This window comes from Montipora capricornis, chromosome 3, assembly GCF_036669925.1.
Source record: "Montipora capricornis isolate CH-2021 chromosome 3, ASM3666992v2, whole genome shotgun sequence".
Classification (NCBI taxonomy): domain Eukaryota; kingdom Metazoa; phylum Cnidaria; class Anthozoa; order Scleractinia; family Acroporidae; genus Montipora; species Montipora capricornis.
The window spans coordinates 74674850-74698749 of record NC_090885.1 but is presented as its reverse complement, the minus strand read 5'-3'; the positions used below and the strand labels follow the sequence as shown (position 1 = coordinate 74698749).

Genomic DNA, 23900 nt, shown 5'->3' with positions numbered 1-23900 from the left:
ACGTAATTGCAACCGAGCCAGACATAAAAGTACTGTAGCTACATTATCACAACCAAGTCACTCTTGATCACAACACCTCTGAAAACACGATCCAAGGCTTCCAAGCTACACCAGCGAGAAGCACCACTAAACTGAAGAAAGAACAAAGGAAGGTGAGAAGAACTTTCTTAAATTCAAACAGCTTGTTTGCTGCGTAAACCGAAACAACTTGGTATTTTTTTTACTGTTTTGACATCAGGATAAAGTTGCACAACTTTTTCAGGTGTCACGCACGACTTAACAAAGAGAGCCTTTCGACACAAACGAGAAATGAAACTAAGAAATGTACAGTCAGTCATTATCAATCTTTCGATAAGTGTGTACAATCGCAATGGAAACGTGAGACGAGTTCAAATTACTAAAACATGACGTGAAAATTCTACATTGTAATTATAAAACTTAAGTTGTTTATCAAAATAACTAATTTGTGAAAGATAAAATAATTTTTTTAAAAACAATGCGATGAAAAGAATCTTACTTGTATGCAAAAAAATTAGGGTAGGTCACCAGGCTAGGTTTCGAGATATTGCTCAACAATTCCGGCAAAAAATGTCTCCAGTTTTTTGTGATTTAGGTCGCGTTCTTAGGTCACTCAGCTGACCCCGGAAATTCTTTCGAACCTCATTAAAATTCGAGAGCTGAAATGACTGCGGTATATTTAAAAAAAACTTCTAAAAACTAATCAAAGCAAAGCAAACTCAATTCACACTAAAGAAAACCAGGTAATTTTTTTCAGAAAGTGAAACGGAATTTCGCCTTTGCGTTGTCTCACGACCCCATAAGCTGCATAGCTTTTACTAATAAAGGCTGTCTGTCAAGCACTATTTGTCATGCGTAGGATTGATGTCATATTAAGAAAATAACGTTCATTACACGATTCAGGTAATATAGAGAAGCCCTTCTCACTCGTCAAGAAAAACAAATATTTAAATTACTATTCAAATGTATTCATTGTGATCCTTCGCACCGCAACCTATACCTCCCCCTCTCCCACGCTACACATAATCAATTTTGCATAATCAGCTCTTGATTATTCTTCATGTCCGTCACTTATTTTCGTCTTTGGCCAATAAAGCGCGGTGACAAACATGAGGCTAAACAAGTGCATAACTGAAATAAATTTTTAGGCTGGATTACAGAACATCCGTCCATTTACATTTAACCTCAAAAGGCCCACAGTCATACCTTGTGCTTTAATCCACACTGCGGACCACGGTGGCAGTGCATTTTACTCCTTGAAATTATAATATCCATATTCGTTCACTACGAGACTTGGTGAGTTATAATATTCAAATTCATTGACTGCGGAACTGCAGTGACAAGATTAAATAGTAACGCTTCCAAGGTGGACGGGTATTCTTTAATTCCTCAATTTCTAGTGCCTTAATAACGTTTCGTATGGCTCAAACCACATCTTCAGAATTAACCGTTAGCTATTTTAAAAAAATGTATAACAGTAATTTGAGTAGCTTACGAGGTAACATTGATAGTACCAAAAGGAGGTAATACAATACTTTAAAAAGATAGACAAGAAACAATGAAAACAAAAGAGAAAATATATACACTGTAAATGCAATACCTAATACACATGTAAAACTTATTAATAAAGATACAGCTTTTCGCTGCGAACATATCCAGTTAGGGGTGGCTGAAGATCACGAAGAAAAAGAGTTTCTTTCATGGTACAATGTCGGTCGACCTCCCAGTCGCTAGAATTTCAAAGTGGTCCCATTTTAAGTTGTGGCCAGTTGAGATTACGTGCTCACGTGTTATTAGGGAGCTTACAAAACGATGACGCCGACGGCAACGACGACGCTACAAAACAATAGGTTTAGTGAGCAAAAACAATGGCTCTGCACGCTCTGCACGTGCGTTTTACATTTTGGTACATTTCTTTGCCGTCATCTCCTAAATGACGACGTGAAATGACCAAATTCAAGGTTCTGTGGACGACGTTAGCACATGACGATTAATTTTCAGTTCTCTCTCTAAGCTTCCAACCCACTCATACAGGTTTCATTCCTCGACAGTTGCTATACATTTTTAAGGCGAAACGACATGAAATAGCTTCGTAGTGATATGAATAACGCGAACTTGTATTTTTAAATGAAGTCCTCGTTGCCATCGTCGTCCTCGTTTCGTAAGCTCCCTAATTGTTACTTAACAACGTCTTGAAGTGTTCAGATTTCCGGTCATGTCGCCTTCGCTTTGTTTTACCAATGTAAAATTCATTACAATCCTACAAACTTTGTAGCTCTAATCAGTTCTTATACGAGAAAAAAGACTTGATGTTACGTAAAAATTTATTTCATTTTTGCGCTTGTTTAGGCTCATGTTTGTCACGGTAGTTTGTGTTCTATTCCGTCAGTTATTGTTTAAAGATGGCTTCTGCTAAGATATATCCATTTAACTGCGCTAATCATCTCGATATCTTAAATAATTTCGAAACTTCTGCGATAGGCATCCATTTGCAAATTATGTGGGCTACCATTGGTATATGCAGGAGTCATGGGCTCCTGGTAATGTGCGATGATTGGCTAAAAGATGTCTGGTCGCATTTAAATCACACACAGTTACGACACGCTCGCTCGCGTTCTCCTGCACTTACCGTCCGTTGTCCGTGTTTCTACTGCGTCATGACGGTGCAGCTGATTTTCTGCATGTGTCTGTGGTCCAAATTGCACCTAATTAGATGCAATATTTATAAGAGTGTAATTTTTTTTCAGTGCTATCTTTTTCAGTCCCATGTAATCCACGTGAGCGTTTATAGTTTTGGAACTGGGCCCCCGCAAGAATGGAAAATCTCTGACCAGGATGAGAAGTGAATGCACGACCTTAAGAAAATAGCGTATCGAGTACCCACGTACCTTATATAGAACGTTTTCAACCAACCTCTAGGGACACCAATTACAATAGAGAAATGTACGACTTCGGGTGGACGAACAAAAAAAGCTAATGAGAGATCTTTTGTTTTCGTTCGCCAACATGAAGGCGATGACGTCACGTGAAAACCTCCTATAGGACATTTAATTCACCCTAAACTTGAAGTGCAATACATCACCTCTTAGCTGGCTTGATAGCTCAGTTGGCAGAGCCAGTGCAGCGTAATCCAGCGCACGGTGGTCATGGCTTCAAATCCCTTCCACGTTTGGAATTTTTTCAGGCTTGCTTTCAACTGCGCATGCTTAAGTTTCTTATCTAACTGCGATGAACTTTCTAACGTTCTTTTCATGTTCATTGCGCAGATCAAATATATGACATAAATTAATCATTATTCCGCCTTTAATTTCTTGCCCTACTTTAGCATTCTTCAAGCGCGTGGACCCTTTGAGTCGCTCAGTTATTCATAACGATGCCGCGACACAACCTTCCCGTGTGGAGACGCCTGCTAACAGTGGAACCCGTTTTATTTTTCCACGCGTACGGATTGCTGTCTGCCTTTCCTCTGTATCGGCAATACGTGTACAGTGTTCTTAGCGAACAAAACGGTTTTCCTTATAAAGAGGTTACTGCAGTCGACGATGGACTTGGATGCCAAGAAAGTATCATCGCCCAAAACGATACTTTAAAGCAACTCGAAAAAGAGGTGAGATAATATACAGAACATTTTAATTGACTTTCCTACGAACACAAATACCTTCAACTAAGAGTAGTCTTGAATATGCTGATGATAGAAGTGCTTAATAAAAGTACACTATATAGGCAACTGAGGTCTAACGTGCGCAGTTTCACGCGCGCGGGATCAAGGGTTGGTAATCATACATCTCGCCATTCGTGACATTGGCCGTCTTTGTACTAGAGACGCATAAATCGTCTGGACGAATTATATGTCTCTCATGTTATTCGTCTAGTCTAAAGACGGGACGAACTATATAAGACGCATAATCCGTCTGAGACGAACTTGGGCAAACAGTCTTTGCTGCGTCTGTTAAATTCCCTTGGCAGGGACAAAACATATACGTATGTCAGGCTAGCCACGAAAGTATGCAATGAATGAATGCATGCAACTTAAATCTGTTAAATTCGTCAATTATGAAGACGGGCACAAGATGCATAATGCGTCTGGCGAACTATCTAATTAAGTGCGTCTTCGAAGACGTGCTAAAGTGGATAGTTCGTCCAGACGCATTATGCGTGCATTATGCGTTTTGTGCCCGTCTTTATACCAGACGAACTTAACAGACCCAGAAATAAAAGTTTGCCCAAGTTCGTCCCAGACGAATTATGCATCTCTAAGATAAAGGTGGCCATTGCATCGCCGCAGTTCGGCACATAATACGCGCACTAATCCCACCAGCTTTGCAGGCTCAATTAATCTTATATAATTTTAGGTACAAAGCCAAGCCACAAGAGTGGATCTTGCACTGGTTTTCTTTGAGACGATCCCCTCTCTTCTCCTGGCTCCGTTTTGGGGAGGGTGGCTAGACAAGTCTGGACGGAGAAAACCCGCACTAATCTTTCCTCCGGTTGGAGCTATGCTGGGGACCATAGTAATACTTACTGTCATACAACTCAAGTTGCCTTTGTATGTGATGTTCGTGGGCTCGGCTATCAGCGGCTTGTCGGGATTTTTAACGTTGCTTACAATAGCTGTCATGTCGTATGTTGCTGATACAACAGAGAAGACCGCGATTGCATTTAGATTGGGTAAGGAGAGACATAAAATCTTATTTTTGGAAAAGAACTCAGGCACAAAGTCAGTTTACCGTGGGAGAGCTTTGCCATAGGTGGAAATATGATGACATGAATTTGTGACTAAGTTAATGGAATGAGAGGCGTTCATCGATGAATGAATTTTTGTTCGAGATTTTTGCCGATTTCTGTGCTAAAGTGGTCTAAGGATAGGCCGCAAATTGTCATGTTGTGGTGGAGGTGATTAGGAAGATAAAAATGGCCCGCAACTAGTTTTGACGCATCTGTGTTGTTTTTTCTACATCTCGTAGTTGTTTGCGAATGTTTCGCCCATGTAGATCTTCTTACATAGTGCGCAGGTTATAATTATGCAACAGGTGACATTTACGGAGATGCACGTGGAGTGGTCAGTGATTTTAACGGATCGATTCGGTCCTGATATGTAACCATGTTAGAAATAAAAGGACAAGTTTTGCTTCGTGTGTGTGTACATTTAAAAGTCCGGCTTTATCCCGGTTTGTTGTCAGACTTAAATGTGCTCTTAACCAGAAAGTTACCTATGTTTTTGTCACGTTTGAATCAAATAGGTGGTGTTAGTTGAAATAGATGTTTAGTTTCGGGATCATTGAGGAGAATTTTGAAGTTTTTGAGAATGAAATTTTTGACTGCAAGGTTTTGTAGAAGGTAGGTGAGGGTGAATGGCATTCTGTTGGTTTCTTCGTTCTGTGACGTTAGGCCGTGTGGTGTGCGGCCCCACTGGGGAAGAATACCTCCAACGTATCCCTGCGTGTCGTAAGAGTCGACTTAAAGGGTTGATGCTGAAGGTTAACCTCCTCTTCATTATCAAAAAGCCTGGTTCCCGCCTGCAACCTCGTGAGGTCGACTGCTGGCACCGTTGGGACCCCCCATGAGTGCCTCAGCCGAGCAGAGAGAGACGTTTGGCACGATGTTTGCCTGTGGTGACAGCGGAGTCAGGGTAGCCACGTTTTTTTGAAAAACTGGCACATTTCCTCGCACTTGCTGTTAAAGTCGAAGTTGCCACTAGAGAGGTGCCTCAGTCTAAGAATTGAGAGAATGGGATGGCATTTTTTACGTGTTGTGCATGAGAGGACGAATGAAGCAAATAGTTATGGGAATCTGTTGGTTTGTAGTGTACACTAGTAGATAAACCGTTGCCGTTGACTAAACGTTTAATGTCGAGGAAAAGCAAGGAAAGCTAGTGAATTTTTGACTATGGGTGTCATGATTTTTTTTAATAGCTCGAGATAAGTTCATTTGGGCAACTGCATGTTTACTTTAGACAGGCTCAATTGACCACTCCTCTTCAAGGGTTTTTTGGGTAAACTGACATAAAAATCCTAGCTGCCAGGAGAAAGACATGAGTTGGCTGTTTACAAGTGCAGCTGACGGATAAAACCAAGGATTACTAGAACAAGTTGAACGTCATCCAGTTGTCGTGTTAGGAAAAAACCAGGAATCTCAATATTTTTAGTTTGGAGCCATAACCAATACGGATCATGTGAAATCACAAGTATATAACGAAACCAACGACCGAAATGAAGAACACAACGAGTTCGTAACGACTAAAAGAGTTCTTTGTACAAGTGATTATTCTGAGTAAGGTACAAACTAATTGACCCGACTACAGGGTCGACTGTTGTCTTTCCCAATCTCGTTACCAGGGCTTTTTCTCCAAAAGAAGTGTGGGAACCCAACCGAGGCCCTGGAAATAGGCACATATAGATAATGTTAAAAATTGCGAGTCAAACGTTGCTCAAAAGTTGCTCCAAAAGTTTAACAAGTTGCTTATCAACATACGCCACTTCATTCACATAAAAGCTTCAAACAAAATTGTACTGGATATCCTCCGCAAAGGTGAAACGTTGCTCAAACTTCAAAAGTTGCTAAGAAGTTGTAAGTATAATCTATATATGCCTACCTGGAAACGAGGTTGGATATGTTCTTATCAAAACTTCAACGAATTTCATCTCTTCGAAACAGTGAGACTTAGGGTGCGTTCGATTGACCGTATTCCGGAATAGGAATACATGGAATATAAGTTAGAAATCCTTCGTTTTTACGGAGATTCACATTAAAATTGTCAAACATCTGCTAAAATGCTATTTTAAACATATTTTTACTATTCGTGCTGCTTCGAAACGCGCTAAACAAACCATTTTAATTATCACTCCACGTATTCTTATTCCGGAATAGGGTCAATCGAACGCGCCCTTAGACAGTCCTCATAAATTATACCCTGCGAGCAGCTGGTTTCGCCTACGCTTCCCGCGAAAGAAACCACTGCGAGCAAGCGTTAGTCTCTTTGAGTGTGCCGCTGTCCAGCGCCAAGGACGAATAAATTAAATTTAAACCAGTAAAACGAGTTAGAAAACTTGTTTTGGAGCTTGCGCGTGCGTTCAGTTACGTAAGTGCTGCGTTTGGACAAGCCTGCTGTGCAGTGATTTCCCGCGAAATAAGACGAATTGACGTCATATTCATCACGTGGGGTGTAACGTACTTCGCACATGCTTGATGGAAAATCAAACGGTTGCTCGCAGTGGTTTTTTTCTCGAGAAGCGTAGGAGAAACCAACTGCTCGCAAGGTACATAAATTATAACCTTGTTCCAAAGAATATTGTTTCTTTTAGAAGATATCCTAACAAATATTTGTTTCACTTTTCTTTGCAGCGATTATGCAGTTGACGATCCTCTCGGCCGGATTCCTTAGTCAGCTGACAAGTGGTTTATGGATTGAAAGGTTCGGATTCATCGCACCTGCATGGCTTATCTTCGCCTGTTTTACAGCAAGTGCTCTCTGGGTCATTTTCCTGGTTCCCGAAAACTACGCACAAGTTTCAAACGAGAAAAACAAGTTTTTCGATCTGCAGCACTTAAAAAGGCTGGTAAATGTCTTCAAAGTTCCTCGCCCCGGTGGATCAAGGAGAATTTTGTTGCTGCTGTTACTGACTGGAGTAATTGCAACCTTGACTGAGGAAGGCATGGGCGGAGTTGTAATCCTTTACATAATAAAGACCCCTCTTTGTTTTAGTCCATCTCTTGTGGGCTACTTCCTGGCTTATGCATTGTTAACTCCCGGAATTGGAGGAGCTGTTGGTGTGAAGTTGTTCGGAACTTTCTTCAGTGAAAAAATTACTGGTGGGATAGGACTTGTAAGTCAGATCATAGAAATGACACTCTTGTCGTTTGCAACTCGCACTTGGTTGGTTTTCCTAGGTGAGTGGGAGATCTTTTACTTAAGGTATGAGTGGAAATTTAAGAAACCCGACATGATTTTTCTGGCAGGTATCCACGATATGTGAAGCCAGTCATGGAAATAACGTTAACAATATCTGACAAAAAGCCCAGCAGCATTCTTCAATTGCCCCCATGAATTTTATCAATATCTGTGAAGTCAGTTGCCTCACAAAAGGTGGGCGAGCGAAAAAGGTGGGGCCCTTTCTCTCCTGACCACTCCCAACCGTCCTGCAATTATTCTTCCTCATGTACCTTATTCATTAATGACGGCCAAGATAATATTCTCTTTTTTATGCCTATTCAACCAACAAGCCTCATTTCCATGCAAGCGGGATATTATTTTGTATATGGGAAGATTATTTAAAAGGGCAAAACTGAGAAGAGTAATTTATTGGTCGCTAATAATGCCCAATGGTAGCTGTGAGGAACCACTGGATGTGATTTGTATTTCTTTTTGACTTGCAGCACCTGGGCTGGCAGTTTTTAAGCACTGTCTTGGTCCAATCGTTATTGGGATTTTGTCCAGGACAGTAGGAGAGGATGAGCAAGGTATGCTTTAACTCCTCCAATTCCCGCAGATCTATCTAGCTATCACTATCACTATCACTATCACTATCACTATCACTATCACTATCACTACCACTACTACCAGTACTGCTATGTGGTCTTACTTTAAAGTCACTTGCTTTGCAAATGAACTTGTCTTCATTCATTGGCTGATTGCCCATCAATGATGTCAGTTAAGCAGACTTGGCGAGTGTGAGATTGGGGGTCATGCTCCAAGGATCATAAATAACGTCCCTTGAGATTTTATTGTCACTCCGCCAAGGGTTTCGGAACGAACCTTTTCGAGACATAGCAGATGAAAAACAAAAGACGTCGAATTCTCTGCTGGTCCCTGTGAGCACAAATTCCTGCCCGGTGGGTAGCTAGACGTCACTGTCGGGGCCTCCTAATACTCTTAGCTGGTCAGTGTAAAAGCGATAACGATAACGCTAACGATAATAATCACGTTGACGATTGATGATGATAATAATGATAATAATGATAATGGCGATAAAATGGAACACAAATGTCCAATACTCCGACATAATGAGATTACGTCACAATAGACATCACTAAGTATCATAAAGTGTCCCGCTCTTTACAAAACTGTTACCATTTTTCAAGGATTAGGGTTAAGGGACACTTTGTGATGTCCATTGTGATGTATCTTAAAATCTCATTATGTCGGCGTATTGGACAACCCTCAATAAAAAAGTTGATGTGACGTTAATACGTAAACGTGTTTTTCCACACTGCGCCAACTGCTCATGATTGACTTGCTTTACGACTGGTTCATTGCGATTAGTTAACTAAAGTGTTCTCTTTTTTCCGGCTTTATAGGCTCCTTGTTCTGTGCTTATGGACTAGTAACTATGGTTTGTCAGTTTGCCGGTGCCTCAATCTTTAATTACGTTTATGAAGCCACCCTTAGCCTTGGATTCAATGGCTTTGTTTTCCTTGTGAGCGTCGCTATCAAGCTCATTCCCCTTGGAATTATTTGGTAAGGGCTGTGGAGACTCTTTGCGGAGCGCATCTTAGCTAATAACTAAAGCAAGAGGTCAAAATGCAGCTATTACAACGGCTCTCCTGATTGCTTCAGAAAGCAATAGGCACAAAAAATATACAAGGGAGTCACTAGATCCTAGTCCCGAGCACAAGAGAGCTGCACTTTAAGGCAATGGCTGGCAATGGCTGGCTGGGGTAGTGATGTGTCTCAAGCTCGTTTATGTATACCGTATAGCACAGCTGAGTTTCCACCGGGGTGGATGCTTTCGGCCCTATCTTGCATAGAGCTGCCCCTTCGTAACAAAAAAAGAAAGCTGGCTCAATGTTAACTCTGTGTGACAATAACGACGTCTCTTTGGTTTTCAGCGGCATAAATATTCCCTCTCCAACCCAAGACGGAGCAGAGAAAATGCGAGCCAACAGTGATCAAGAAAATGGCATCGAACAGAAGACAGAGCCCGGAGAGAGTAAAAATACCCTTGTGGTTAACAACAGTTCAAAATGTAGCTTAGAAATGGACGAGAGTCCAGAGCATGTTAAAGATGATGGGTTTGCTGACTCAACAAAACTCTAGAGCAGCGATTTCAATAAGCTTTAGTTATATGTTGTTGGTAAAATTGGTCTCAGATTAAGCTCGTTCTTTTCTAGGTGAAAAGGGATTTAACTCGCGAACCAATTATACATATATCTAACACATGATATCTTGTAGGATTTAATTATAGGGACCGCCTTCTAAATTTATCTACTTACCGCGACGTTACCAATTTTACATCTGTTCTTGTAAATAATACAGTAATATATCCGGAGCCCATTAACTCCAATACTAGTTTTCACAGATTAAGCTATTATTAGACAAGTTCTTAAACAAGAATTGGCGTTTACTAGTGACTATTCTCAATCCCATAGGTATTAATTTCTTACGCAAGACTTGTGGTTAGCTGGAAAGGTCTGGTTTCGCGGGAAAATCAATCTAAAAATAACTCGGTGTGTAAAAACGCTCTTGAATATGTATATTGACAAATTGTTTCTTTAAGGAGGTTCGAAAGGGTTTTTCACATGTAACAGTGGAAAAGGGTTAAAACACTGTCGATTCTTTCGGTAGGGGAATGTTTTGATATTTGTATAATAATATTGCAAGGCATTTTTCCAACAGACCCAAATTGTTGCCATGGTAACGGTACAACACTGCAAAACGGCCCTCTAAAACTTGGAAGATATCTTAAAAACTAATTCAGTGACCTGGTATTTTTTAAAACTTCGAAAACCTTACAAAATTCCCAGTTTTTAATACCTGGTCTCAGGAAGAACTTTCCTGCTAGAAGAAACAGAAATAAAACACAAATCGCGGTGATAAACATTGTGAAGCAACGCATTTTTAAAAACTTAACGTTTCGTATGCTACAACGTACATTTTGAAAAGTAACCGTTATGACTTTGAAAAGTATTTCTTTAAAATTGTTTTTAAAAAGGTCAGCACCAAGCTAAGTTTGGAGATATTGATCTGACAAAATTAATTTCGGTTTTCCGGACAGTAGCTGACTCGAGCAGCTTACGTGTTGCATTCGTGGCCCATGCCCAGCTTCACTGACATTGTATTTCATATCATTTACACGGTTGCATTCTTTCGCCTAGTCACTTTGTTTTATTATTTCACGTCTTTTTTGACTAAATACAATTTTAATTGTCAATCCCGCCTGATGAACATGCAGTACATACACCTGTTAGCTAAGCAGTGAAATCTAGCCTTCCTGAACAAAAATAATCCACCCACCGCTCCTGTATCATTTTTGTCTTCTATTAAAAAGAGTAGACGTCTACACTTCCGACAAACGTTTGTTCTTTGGATACGTAACGTAATCTTAGCCGACGAGGCCAACGAGGCCTACATTGCCACCCCTCCCCTAACACACATTTGGTGAGCCTCCACGATTCTGGGAGACTCGTGACCAGCCTGAACCAAGGTCTTTTTCTCAACGACAATGGAGGCAGAGAAGAGAGACCCTGGGAACGAGGTTGTACTGAGCCCAACTCTTTTGCAGTTTGGAGTCCTTCATTGTCACTAATGTTTCTGTGGTGTCCTAAATCCTTTATGGCTCCCACCAAAATATGAGTGCAGTGATTGTTTCTAGCATTCTAAATGGTCGTCCCAAGCGTCTTGCTTCCATGAATGAATAATGATAGAATAGAGAATGAAGAAAACATCGCCAAAGGAAGTAAATGCCTCCAACTTCTTCTCTGTGTCCTGCAAAGCCAAGGTAAAGTTGAGTCCATATCAGTTAAAATGGGTAATTAAAAATTACATAAATTCCACTGAAAAAGCATATATTAAATTTGCTGCTCTGAACGAAGAATACAAAATGACACATAAAATAAATAATAAAGTACTTGGCAGGGTCACCGTAACAGGTAAGGCAAATTACTACGGGTCCAATTGTCAGTTAACTACTATTTCCTTGGCCAATTGTCAAACCCCATTGGCACCCTCTTATTTTACATGGTCAAAAACATGCTTTTTCCAAGAACACCAATACCTTACCTAGATTTTCGTCATATTCTCCAGTCAACCGTCGGGTCAAAACTCGCAAGGTCAAAGCTGAAATAAAATCATACAAGTTAAGAAATAAGTAAATAAGTTTTACCTATATGCATCTTTGATTTTGCCGAGCACCAGGGAACACTAGTACATATTTTAAGGGAACAAGGACGCCCAACCCAAGAGGGCCTCTTTCACTCTTTCAGCTGTCCACTAGTACTGATTTTCTTTACGTCTGTTACGTTTCTGTATACTATCAAACCGAGTGGACTCTTGATACCCACGGTTCGATATCCAAGTTATGTTACGGTCTCCCAATAGAGAAACGTACAGTACAGAACCTGCCGCCGGTGCAGCCATATGCAAATTGTCCGTGGATTTTTCATGATTTCACCATTCTTTTTGTACGCCAACAGATTTGTAGCACCAAACACCTCTTGGAAATACTTCTGAGATGTGTAAAGAGGTCGAGGCGGCCTTGTAAAAATGGTCTTACCTGATTTTCCTACGCCGTCCAGTCCAGTGATCACAGCTCGCACATTGATGATTTTGCTTTGTTGTCCTTGGTCGTAAGCACAGGATCGTATTCGTCGCATGATATCTTGAGTTTATGGTAAATGAATCACACTGACAAACGATGATGAAAAACCTTACAAAATGCGCATTATTTCGATTAAGGTATCAAAACAAACGGTGCCGTGGAAATTAAGGGTGCGTTCGATTGACCCTATTCCGGAATAGAAATACGTGTAGTGATGATTTAAAACGGTATGTCTGGCGTTTTGAAGCAACAAGGATAACAAAGATATGTTTAAAATAGCATTTTAGCCGGTGTTTGGTAATTTTCATCTGAATCTTCGTAAAAACGAAGGATTTTTAACTTCTATTCCATTTATTCCTATTTCGGAATATGGTCAATCGAACGCAGCCTAATTTTTGGAGTGTGGTTTTTAGCTTCAAATTTTTAGGCTTTTTTTTATCTAAAACTCAGAAATAACTGCAATCAAAATGATGATTCATATTTAACCAATAAATTAGGTTGTTTTAGTACTTACAGGCTTCAGTTTTAACCAGCGACTTTATTTGGAAGTGATGTTTGTCTTGGGAGGCATCTATGAACTGCCGCACGATGCACTTGATGCGCGAGATATTGCCATAGGAGAAAAAGCCCTCGCTTAAATGATTGATACATTGTTGATTGACAGCCGAGTGAATTAGGGTGGGACCCGTGACTTAGCGGGCTTCAAAATAAAAATGGAAACTGACTCGGTACGTTAAGTGTTGCCAAACTGGAAAACCACTTTAATTTCCAAGTGTCCAAGCGTCCAGAATTTAATTCCATTCGCGCTTGTTGGATATATGAGACTGCTTACAGCCAACTTGGTGCTACGCGCCTCGTTGGCTGTTTACCATTTCCTATCCATCGAGCGCTCATGGAATTTTAATATTAAGTAGTCAAACTGCCTACAACTCCAACGAACTGTGAATTGTTCAACAGGTAATCGGTATAGGTCTTCTTAATGAGATTACAGCACCTTAATTGCTCTGGTTCTAGTGTTTTTCAGTACCAGTCTCCAGCTCCTCAGTCTTCCGAAGAAATTGTTCAATGCTTCGCACCAAGAGATTCTCTTGTTCGCACTTTAATTTTAACTTGATATTTTCAGTCCTTACTTTCTCCACTATATCTTAAGCATTGTTCAGCTGCTCAGTCAACCTCTCCTTCTCGTTTTTCATCCCTTACTCTTGGAAGCTTGCTTGATCTTTTTTCAATATGAGGTCTTCTTAATCATCGTCATTACGGTTGTTTCTTTTTTGTGGAAGATTTTCTCTTTTTTTTTTTTAATTCTTGGGAGATAAGTGTTCTTGGCTAAACAACCTTTCCTTTCGATCTTCCAAACGTTTTACCTTCTGAGCCTTTCCTTTTCTCTTCAGTTCAGATTTTGCCTATGCAAAATTTTTCCATTTGAAGCAGCTGGAAATCTAGAGCATGGATTTCAAGGAAATCAATAACCACGTTTTTCATTTCTTGATTATCCACAGCTCCAATGTTGTACACAAATATGGCCAAAAAGGTCGATCCGACAACAAAAAACTGTCTTTTAAAGCACACGAAATTCCTCTCTCTCTTAATAAATGGAATGTTCTGATAGATTTACCTAAGCTTTCTGCATTTAAAACATTACGTTTCACAAAGGAACGGAAATCGTTGCATCAAGATTTATTTTGCGCAAAGAAGGGTATAGAAATTTGTGTCTTGTTAAGATATTCCCACATTGAAGCCTTTTCGCTCATAAAAATGAAGATTACCTAACCATATTTGTGACCCCAACTGTCTTCACATGATTTTGACAGACTTGCATGTTGCTGTTATAAGCCCGCAAACACTGGAGCGTGTATACTAAATCGAAATCCCTTCGCTTTTACCGAACAACTCTCTTCAAGTCGTAGACTTGAAGGAAAACCCATTCTGCAATCATTTCTTTTCAATACAAGCATGCAATACCCACATCCAGTTTTCGGACTGGATATTTTTGTATTTAGTGACAAAGGAATTTGTAGACTTGAAAACATATTGAAAAACATAAGGCGCCTCATTTATTTATTCCGATCCTAAAATACAATTGTGTGCAGTGATTGTTTACATTCAATTCAATTCAATTTCAATAGGTGCCAAGAATAAAGGTGAAGTCCTTGGATGACTCGTTAAAGGGGCTAGGTCACGCTCTTTTAGGCATATTCAGCACTGATCGAATGGTCATAGAATTAACTAAAATATCAAAATAACTGTTCAAAACTATAGAAGAACTCTAACAAAACACAGGGAAGCCAAGAAGGGACATGGATGGACAAAACTGGAGAGGATTGAAATGGATTGAATTTGGGTAAATTTGAAAAACGTCAGCCCACCTTTTTTCAAATTTATATCAGTCTATATCAAAATGTCATTTACAAAGCTTGAAAATCATTCTCAGTTGTTATGTTGCCGTGATTTTGCAAATGAAAGACTCTTGCTCTACCAATTTGACGTTTAGAGCTCATAATTAACAAAATTAAACAAAATTACCTAAAATAGCGTGACCTTTAAAGTTAAAACTTCTTTCTCGACATGGTGTAAGATTAGCTCTGGAACGAGGCACCATGTTGTATAACAGATGCACCGAAGAAACTTTTAAAAGCCCGCCCACAACGGCCAATTGCTTTTCGATATACTGATAAAAAGGAATTGACTTATAATTGAAATTTGAGGTTCATGACAATTTGAACACTCGAACTATCAAAATCACATGTGCTTTCTTTTTTTCGTAAATTCCTGGACACCACTCGAGTTCGCTCCTTTTGCCGTATTCTACCTTTCTTTTTGATTCAAACTTGCCTGCGTGGTTACTGGCTTTTACTCCTCCATTTACACGGTTGGGTGTGTTTACCGGTGCTTACTTTCCTGTTTCCCGAAACGTAGTTGAGGTGTGCTTTTTTTTTTGCAGTGATGGTCTTGTCTCATCGCGATTAGCTCCACGCCGGAATATTCGCTGGTGCCATTATCTGGAAATTTTGTTGATTAAAAGCAGTTTTCTTTCTTATACTTCATGCTCAAGGTTTGCATTTCAAGTGGTAAATGGTTTGTGTGCACTAACAGTTAAAGTCCTTTGTTGTAGTATAGCGTGGTTTCTTTGGTATTCATCTGAATTTCTGGCTCTAGAACTGACGGTGAAACCTGGAATACAGACACAAAAAAGCAAAAAAAAAAAAAAAAACGATGATTTGTTGTTGTAAGGAAACTCTAGGCAATCACAAACGACACAGCTAATCGAATAAACCAATCAGAATTCGTGATGAAGATTTGCAGCAGGCGGGCAAACAAGGGAAAACGATGTCGGGCGAGGAACCGAGGAAATGGTGGGAATTTTTTTGAGTAATCATTGATCGCAGCAAACCAGTTTCCACACGATAAGCAAAACCGCTTTAACTGTAAGCGGATTTCCCAGGAAATAAAATTGTTAATGAGCTTTTTGATGTGTCAATGGATGATTTTGATAGGGATAGGAAAGTAATGAATAAATATCGAAATATTCAAGTTTTATAAAATGCAGCCCATGGAAAGGGCTAACGCTAACCTGGGTTGTCTGTGGAAAGAGAGCTATAGCAAGGGGAAGACCGAAGCCAAAAGCAGCCACACAGACCAGCACTTGAACAGGAAAGTAAAGTTTTGGACGAGACATTAAGAACTTAGTCCTATAATTAAACAAAAAAAAAACATTAGCCAGCCACTCAACAATCTGGAACAAGAAGGCAACTGCTACAAGAAGGACATCTGAATAGCCCATTTCCGAGTCCTGGTGCACAACCATTCAAATGGATATGAGTTGCGTATTCTTATGCAAATCAAACTGATTTCCTTTACAATAGTTGAGCATCAAGACTCACTTCGAAACCGAGACAAACAGCAACTCGGAAATGGCCTATTAAACTCTTTCCGTGTTTGAAATGTGTCTTAACTGGTACCCTGCAGAGGTTGCGTTTTTTGGCAGGCGGACGCTTGCTCAAGGTCTAAAGTTCGTAATGGGTCGCCATTTTGAAAGCGCACAGCTCTTAAACCTTTCATACTGTTCTCCTCTCACTGAGTGCAATTTTCTTGACTGGCCTCAGGCCTCTGTTAGTCTTGCTATATCCAAGATGTCGGCCAATAGTTCTTACCAAAACAAAAATACCCCGGCTTTCCAGGCCACCTAACTGGACACGAATTTAACTAGTATGGAGCACCGTTGAAGCTACGCGAAGCTGCGCCCGTTACCATGACATTATTTCATATTTCCCAGGCATATGAAAACGTTATGTCCGTGCTAGTGTCCACGCGTGAAAAATCAGTGCCAGCCAAATAGACTAAGCTCCCCTGCTATAGCCGTTGCAAACTATTAAGGCTGATCAGAGTTTGAAGCGAATGCGTGGAGTAGGTATTGAGATATTTGCTTCTGAGTGGTCTTTCGTCAGTGAAATTTTCAGCCAGTTTGCTTTCAATTGATCCCGTACTACTCAATTGCAATTCAAACGCCAAATGTTCATGAAAGTCTCACCTTTCTAAAACTTGCATAGCAAATGGCGGAATAACCAAAACTGGCAACGGGAGCAACACCCGTGTTAGGGTTGTTTCAGACACGGCCTGAAAATGAAAATGGAAAGGAGGACAGTTAGCGATAAACGCAAAGGGAAATGAAGCTTTGAACTGGAAACGCTTAAAAATTTACGTCTTACAAGTTTCACGTACGAAGTAGGTGAAAGAAAATGGTCGTAATCGAGGAGAAACAAAACTCACTGTTTTCCTTGGGGCGAGTCACCAAGTCTTAATTTAATGACCCCAGTGGGTTATGGGGAATGCAACGAGATTGGGCACTAACTGAAAATACAAGAAAAACGAGATGCAGAAAGGAGCAAGGTATCAGCTTACCTTCCGAGCAGCTATTTTCGATGTTCCAACAACATGTCCCTCCTTGTCCTTGACCTCAATTCCTGTGAAGAGCTCATGATTTCTCATGAGGACAACATTACAAATGTTAGCAGTAGCTAAAAAAGAGAAAAAGATTTGCTATTAGCGTTATTTTCGTTGCTGTTGTTTGGTGTTCGTTATTTTACATACTCCCTTAGTCTTCAACAAAGCCTAAACTTCGTTATCTGATTTCACGTTGCTGTTTTGCACGTAGGGGACGGTAAAGAAATCTGCTCCTCAAACATGCCGCTTTGTAGCGTTTTGTTATCCGTTCCTTATCCGGGGTCGCGGAGTACGTTTTGATTGAAAGTGGGAGAGTTATGTTTTGGTAGGTATGAATCACGGAACTGTGATGGGAGGAGGGGGGCTATAGCATCCCCAACCCTACTCACTCCGCGGCCTTGCTAATGTCACGGTGACAACAACCCCTGCAAATCCAATTCGTGATTTTTCTCACCTGTAGCAGGATAAGCAACCAATCGTTGTAGTAAGGCTTTCAAAGATGGATTCGAAATTCTAGCGCGTTTTACGAGAGTCGTGAGGCCAAGCTATGTACAAACAAAAGCATGACGTAAGAAAACAAATGCCTTGATATTTCCCACAGGAAATTCACAACGAGGGCTGATGATACTTCATTTCATTGTTACTACTGCTCTTCCTAAAAAGTGTGTCAATATTTATTTACTTTTGCATCAATATTTGTTTTGCATAAAGCAGGCTAACAAAATCTGTTCCTTGCTTAGTTCGCATTTTTTAGGGTTAAAATAGAATTTTCGGTCCTGTTTCTGATAGCAAGTCGTATATTTTGAGGTCTCCTATCTAGATACTAACTCCGCCGGCCGCTGGCCAGGGATTAACTTCAGTAAAGATTTTGTTCTTCGAAACCTAAGAGTACACGCTTAAACTTGTGGTGAAAAAGAAGTTGTAAGATCAACATGTCAGCCTCGAAGCCAATGTTTCTTGATTCCCCTTTATTTTCTTCAGTCTTTCTGGGTTTAGTATTTTACTAGGAACCACATATCTTCTCAGGGGGCTATTTACCTAAGACATCTACCATGGCACTGTAATGATATACGGTACTAAAACAATATCGTCTACAATTAGAGCTACATAGTACGCAAATACAACTTGAATCTCCTGGAAAACAAAACGCAGCTCAGTTGATGAAATAAAGCGCTGTGTTACTGCACTACGACACGTACGCAATGCGTGCCTGTTTTTAATCTTGCCAGACATTGATCCGCGAAACAAATTGCGAACACTTTTTCAAGGTGACCGTCATACAAAAGTCGCTCGTTATTATATAAACACTAGTGAAATACCAAGTGAGCTTTCGCGCGAAAACATGATATCTTCACATGTGAAGAGATCACTGTTGCTATGATTACGTATAAAAACGCGCCTTTCGATGCCTTTGTGAAATGATTTAGTATTTCATTGGTGTTTATATAATAAATAGAATATGAATATTTCAATACTTGAAGAGAAATTTCGTATCTCCGTGCGGCCAAGTAACATCCTCTATATAATAAACGTAGGTGCTGTTTACATGGTAGAAGGAAGATTCTGGCGCCAGGAAGATATAAGAAGGTTGAATGAACACCCTAGAGACATGTGTTTTCCGTATTCTGTTTGCATTCATAAAAGTTGATCTCGACCTTACTGCAAGGGTTTTCCTGGTCAGAGATTGAAGGAAACCTTGAAGCAGGTTTGCCGTTCCCGTCTCGAAAACGCGCGTGCTTAAGCTCCCTATTGAGTATAGAGCTTAAGCACCCGCGTTTTTGAGACGCGGACGGCAACCGAAAGAGAACATTTCGCGTGCCAGAACAGTGGTGTCTCCCAGATTTTTATATTTATCATCTCTAATGGAGAAAAGATACTTAGTAATGTAAATGTGGTTGTGTGAAGACACGTTAAAAGGGAAAACAGCTCACTTCCGGTTGCCGTCCGCGTCTCAAAAACGCGCGTGCTTAAACTCCCTAACATTATTTTTTCACGCTTGTGACAGTTGTGGTTTTGTCACAGCTTGCGTGTTTATTTGTTTGGTTTCGTTTTCGACCACGACATTTACAAACTTTACACCACATTTGGTAAAAGGGCACTGGTCGCTATCCTATCCAATCCACCGACATCTTCATCAGCGAAGGCACCGCGAGTAACACGAACGAAGAGGATACTGACCGCCATCGTTAAACACTTCGACGAAATCAGCCACGAAGAATAGGACAAAATGCCAGTATAAATTATCCGCCTCCGCCTTCAGTGAACTCTGAAAGGCGTGAGTTGTTTTCTCTGTTTTCTTCCTTATTTCTGTTTCCTCAAACTTACCACGATATGTTACAAGACTGATGTCACGAGTTCAAACTTATTAACCTTGTTCAAGCCAAATGAAAATGTTTTAGTTGTTTGGAGGCTAAGTGCCGGTACAAAGATATCTCCAGTGCAAGGATTTTCCTTCCTCCGCAAAAACTGACCCTTAATGAACCTACCGCAATAGTCACCGCACTAGTAACAGCTCCAAAGTAGCTCATCAAAAATCTGGTCGTTGGTGTTGGCTTAAAATACAACAAAACCATCTTTAATCGTTTTTGTCAAAATTAGAGCGAGTTTCAATCGAGCGTCGTAAAACCAAAACCAAAGTAATTGCTTTGGCCAATCCAGTAAACCAATCAAAACTTGAAGTAATTACACCTAGCCGCCACAAAGAGCGGGAAAATGTGCACGCCCAAGCCACGATTGGTTTTGGTTTCACTTCTGATTGGTTGAAAAAATGGAGCGAGAACTTTGAACCAATCACTGAGTGAAGTAATGTAAAACCAAAGCAATTCGAAGGTTATTTTCGACACTCAATTGAAAACCGTTCTAAACAAAATTATCTGTTTTCAGTTCCTTTGTAATTCATCTGTTACAGTTATATCAAAGAACAGGGCAGAAAAAAAAAACCCGCGGTATTATAACAGAACAGAAAAACAATAATTCTAGTCAATGCTGACCTTGCTTGCATTTCTGTTTGAGTAGTTGACAGCTGCATTGTGGCTCTGATTCATCCACTGCAAGTTTAAGATGACTCCATCAGCACAGCAAAATGTGTTTGTAACGGTAATTATTATCATTGTTTCAAACTTCATAAGGAGGCAGTGTATTATGCTGTAAAGGTCATTAATAAATTATGGAGGTTGCAGCCAAGAGAATCACAGTACTCAAGTCACATATTTTCCCCGTAAATCATGTTACAGTTCACAATGTTACCTTAATTAGTTTTCTGTGCCTAAATTACAGACCAACCATCCTGCCATTTAGATACTATATATACCCCTGGAGATATGTCCAGGATTTTCATAAGCGTCCCGAAGTGTCCTCTTCATAGGTTCTCCTCAACTGTGACATTAGGGAGCTTAAGCAACAGTAACGGCGACAACAACGAGAACGTCATCTCAAAATATAAAAATCGCGTTATTTTAATCGCTTCATGGCTATTAAATGCATGCAGATTTCTATAAGCATCACAATGTATCCTCTTAAGTTCTCCTCAACTAATATATCTAGAAATATACGGTGTACCCACTAAACGTCACAAAGTGTCCCGCTAAATCAACTGTAACAGTTCAAGTAAATGCAATTACCCTAACTTTCAAATAATATTTACAAAAGCTAATGTTCAATGGGTTGTTGTAAATACGTAGCTGACGCATAGACTTTATGCCTAGGACACTTCATCATGCTGATCAAAATCTGCATGCATCTAATTAGGTGCAATCCTGGATATAAGTGTGTGTACCATAGAGCGAGTTTCAATCGAGTGTCGTAAAACCAAAACCAAAGTAATTACACGTAGCGGACACAAAGCACGAGAAAATGTACACGCGCATGCTACCATTGGTTTTTGTTTCACTTCTGATTGGTTGAAAAAATGGTGCGAGAAGTTTGAACCAATAACTGAGTGAAGTAATGCAAAACCAAAGCAATTTGCTAATTACTTTCGACACTCAATTGAAACCTTTCTATCAACCTTTAGTAATTACATAGGTGATAATTGAAAATTCTCTGCACTGATTGGTTGCCATTGAAGTGATTACGCATATTTGTATCCTGCAAATATTGCATCCACCTTTTATCCCAGATGTTTTCTGTGCCATGTCTAGTCTCTTTTTATGTCTACCACATTGCAGCTCATTTGAATACCTTTGGAGTGAATCAATACACTGTAATAATTTTATTGATGCCAACTTACCTGCCAAAATACGACAGTCGGCAAAGATGGTGCAGGCAATAGCATTCCTATTACCTAGAAAAGCAGATATGGTTTGCATTTACTCTGGTTTACAGTTTAACAAAATCAATGCAACTTATAAACTCCAATAATTATTTAAGACACATAATGTTTAAAAATGCCTGAGCCCTAGTGCCAACATCTTATTTACATCTCATTTAAAGAGCATAGTTTTTGAAAGGAACTAGATGTTGTTAACCTATTCAACCCTGAAGTGGCCCTATTGATGAGTAAAATCATCTGGGGTGGGATACATTAAAAAAACTCTAGGACTTAATGGGTCAATTAGAAACAGGTGCCAAGGGTGAGTGACACCTTCACAGAACACTTGATACAAACTGTCCTATGTGCACTTAGGGCACTTTCCTTTTGTCAGAACTGGCTGCCCAGACTTGTCATTTTGCAAAGAAAATGTAACAATTTGAAGAAACACTGACATGATAATCCCTCGGAGATGTCATAGAGTTAGTCCCTCCAAATGCCCGGTCTGGCCGGTCAGTTCTGTCAAATGAAAAGCACCCTCAGATTAGTTTGTGGTTAGTTTGAAACTAAAGATGGCCATGGAAATCTCACCCTATCAATTGTCCTATCAATTCTCTTAAAAACAAAAAATGTATTTGACACCAACTCTGAATAACCCCTTTGAATTCATAATAATTAATATTATTACTACTGCCAGGAAGCTGAAAGCTAAAACATTGCTTATAATAATAAAAAATCTGCAATTATGAAATTGAAATTCCAAAAGACCATTTACTCATCCTGTCATGAAAAACTTACCGTCACAGTCCCAAAAGGAACATATCCTGTAATCACACACAAAAGGATGTCAGTTAATGGCTACATACATGTACATTCACCATGGAAGTGCAAAAAGACTTTTTGCATTGAGATGAAGATGTGCATTACTGTCCCAATAAAATTAAGTGAGAAGAGGCCTGGTGGATCTTTATGCAATACTTGTATCTGTACACAGTTAACACAGCAGAAAAACAAACACGTATCAAAGCTGGAGGGTGTAAACTGCAGGTTGCAGGTCACTGCTTCACCATACCTGAAACAACCCAAAACTTTACTAATGCTAACATTAGGCCTAAAATATAATGTTTAAGTCTAAGGTTAGCATTAGTAAAAGTTTGGGTTGTTTCAGCAATGGTGAAGCAGTGACCTGCAACCTGCTGTTTACACCCTCTGTGTCAAAGTTCTGTGGAGAAGTAACCAATTTAAGTGGAGTCATATACTGTTTATAAGCAATTTGGCTAAGAACACAAATTTAATTAATCATTATAATATTATTGATGTGATTCACCTGACATTCTAAAGGGCATGAACACTTTTTTCCCAGTATCAGGATGAATGATGGCCTGAAAGGAGAATAAAATTGCCTTCACTAAAGCAGCAGTATAAGCAGAGTTAGAAACCTGAACCTCGATTTGAATACAACACAGACCCACCATAAATCCACAACATTAATGCTATATTGATGTACCATCCATTGTTTATTAACCCACTGACTCCTGGGAGTGAGACTTAACAGTCATATTTTACTATGCCTAATGCCAGACTTTTTTACTTGTCAACTGGTCTGGGGGAATCCTGAAATGCCTGAGGAGTGAATTAACCCACTGACTCCTGGGACTAAGACTTAAGGGCTGGCAAAATGCATGCAACATTTTAACGCAACATCTTGCAACACTTTTGGGCACAACATGTTGTATACGTTTGGCCACCCTATTGCGATATGTTGTGAATATATGTTGCAACATGTTGGATGATGTCGGATCAAATGTGAAAACAGTCAAATTTTTCGTGCAACATTTTGGATGTTGCACGATCTTGTACTCGTTTGGCCACGTTCACGCAACATTGTTGCTCTAGAGCATGTGTGCTGGGTCCACTTTGTTGCGCGCCTGGGGCTGAGGCACATAATTATCGACATGTTGCGTTGAAAATGTTGGGCACCTGCATTTGGTCGGCCCGTTCAACACATGTCGCAACATCATGCAACAAATGTTGCAAGATGTTGTGTTGAACTGTTGCGAGCGTTTGGCCAGGCCTTTACCAGATTTTACACTGTCTAATGCCAGATGATTTTACTTGTCAAGTGGGAGAGTCCTAAGGGGCCTGAAGAGTGAGTGTGT

General features: G+C 40.0%; 3 protein-coding genes across 4 annotated transcripts in view; 1 reads left to right on the top strand and 2 right to left on the bottom strand.

Annotated features, from left to right (window-relative positions):
* Nucleotides 1-11296, top strand: LOC138041625 (proton-coupled folate transporter-like). Its single transcript, XM_068887374.1, has 7 exons — nt 1-152; nt 3344-3625; nt 4371-4686; nt 7360-7905; nt 8392-8475; nt 9313-9472; nt 9844-11296. The coding sequence occupies exons 2-7, from the start codon at nt 3392-3394 to the stop codon at nt 10049-10051; spliced, it is 1548 nt and encodes a 515-aa protein (XP_068743475.1). The 5' UTR covers nt 1-152; nt 3344-3391; the 3' UTR covers nt 10052-11296.
* A 144-nt stretch (nt 11297-11440) lies between these two features.
* On the bottom strand, nt 11441-12771 carry LOC138041626 (uncharacterized). The gene is made up of 3 exons (XM_068887375.1): nt 12507-12771; nt 12014-12070; nt 11441-11719 (listed from the first exon to the last, which is right to left on the bottom strand). Exons 1-3 carry the CDS (start codon nt 12604-12606, stop codon nt 11565-11567), a joined length of 312 nt encoding a protein of 103 aa, XP_068743476.1. The 5' UTR covers nt 12607-12771; the 3' UTR covers nt 11441-11564.
* Nucleotides 12772-14582: 1811 nt separating this feature from the next.
* LOC138044099 (sideroflexin-5-like) overlaps nt 14583-23900 on the bottom strand; it is a 14671-nt gene continuing 5353 nt past the window's right edge. Inside the window, exons 5-14 of one of the 2 annotated variants that reach the window (XM_068890743.1) lie at nt 23069-23123; nt 22540-22565; nt 21721-21774; nt 20483-20539; nt 19979-20044; nt 17947-18037; nt 17451-17566; nt 17080-17165; nt 16123-16240; nt 14583-15722 (exon numbers count right to left, since the gene is read on the bottom strand). In XM_068890743.1, the coding sequence (XP_068746844.1) occupies nt 15645-15722; nt 16123-16240; nt 17080-17165; nt 17451-17566; nt 17947-18037; nt 19979-20044; nt 20483-20539; nt 21721-21774; nt 22540-22565; nt 23069-23123 (747 nt within the window). In that variant the 3' untranslated portion in view covers nt 14583-15644. The remainder of the gene's footprint in view (nt 15723-16122; nt 16241-17079; nt 17166-17450; nt 17567-17946; nt 18038-19978; nt 20045-20482; nt 20540-21720; nt 21775-22539; nt 22566-23068; nt 23124-23900) is intronic. The other variant, XM_068890744.1, reaches the window with a different exon arrangement.

Excerpts from the sequence above, each read along its gene's own strand:
- LOC138041625 (XM_068887374.1), top strand. The coding sequence starts at position 3,392 with ATGCCGCGACACAACCTTCCCGTGTGGAGACGCCTGCTAACAGTGGAA. Across the intron at positions 3,626-4,370 it reads TAAAGCAACTCGAAAAAGAG|GTACAAAGCCAAGCCACAAG; the intron begins GTGAGATAATAT and ends ATATAATTTTAG. Across the intron at positions 9,473-9,843 it reads ATTCCCCTTGGAATTATTTG|CGGCATAAATATTCCCTCTC; the intron begins GTAAGGGCTGTG and ends TTTGGTTTTCAG.
- LOC138041626 (XM_068887375.1), bottom strand. The coding sequence starts at position 12,606 with ATGCGACGAATACGATCCTGTGCTTACGACCAAGGACAACAAAGCAAA. Across the intron at positions 12,071-12,506 it reads GGACGGCGTAGGAAAATCAG|CTTTGACCTTGCGAGTTTTG; the intron begins GTAAGACCATTT and ends ATTTTATTTCAG. Across the intron at positions 11,720-12,013 it reads AGAATATGACGAAAATCTAG|GACACAGAGAAGAAGTTGGA; the intron begins GTAAGGTATTGG and ends TTGGCTTTGCAG.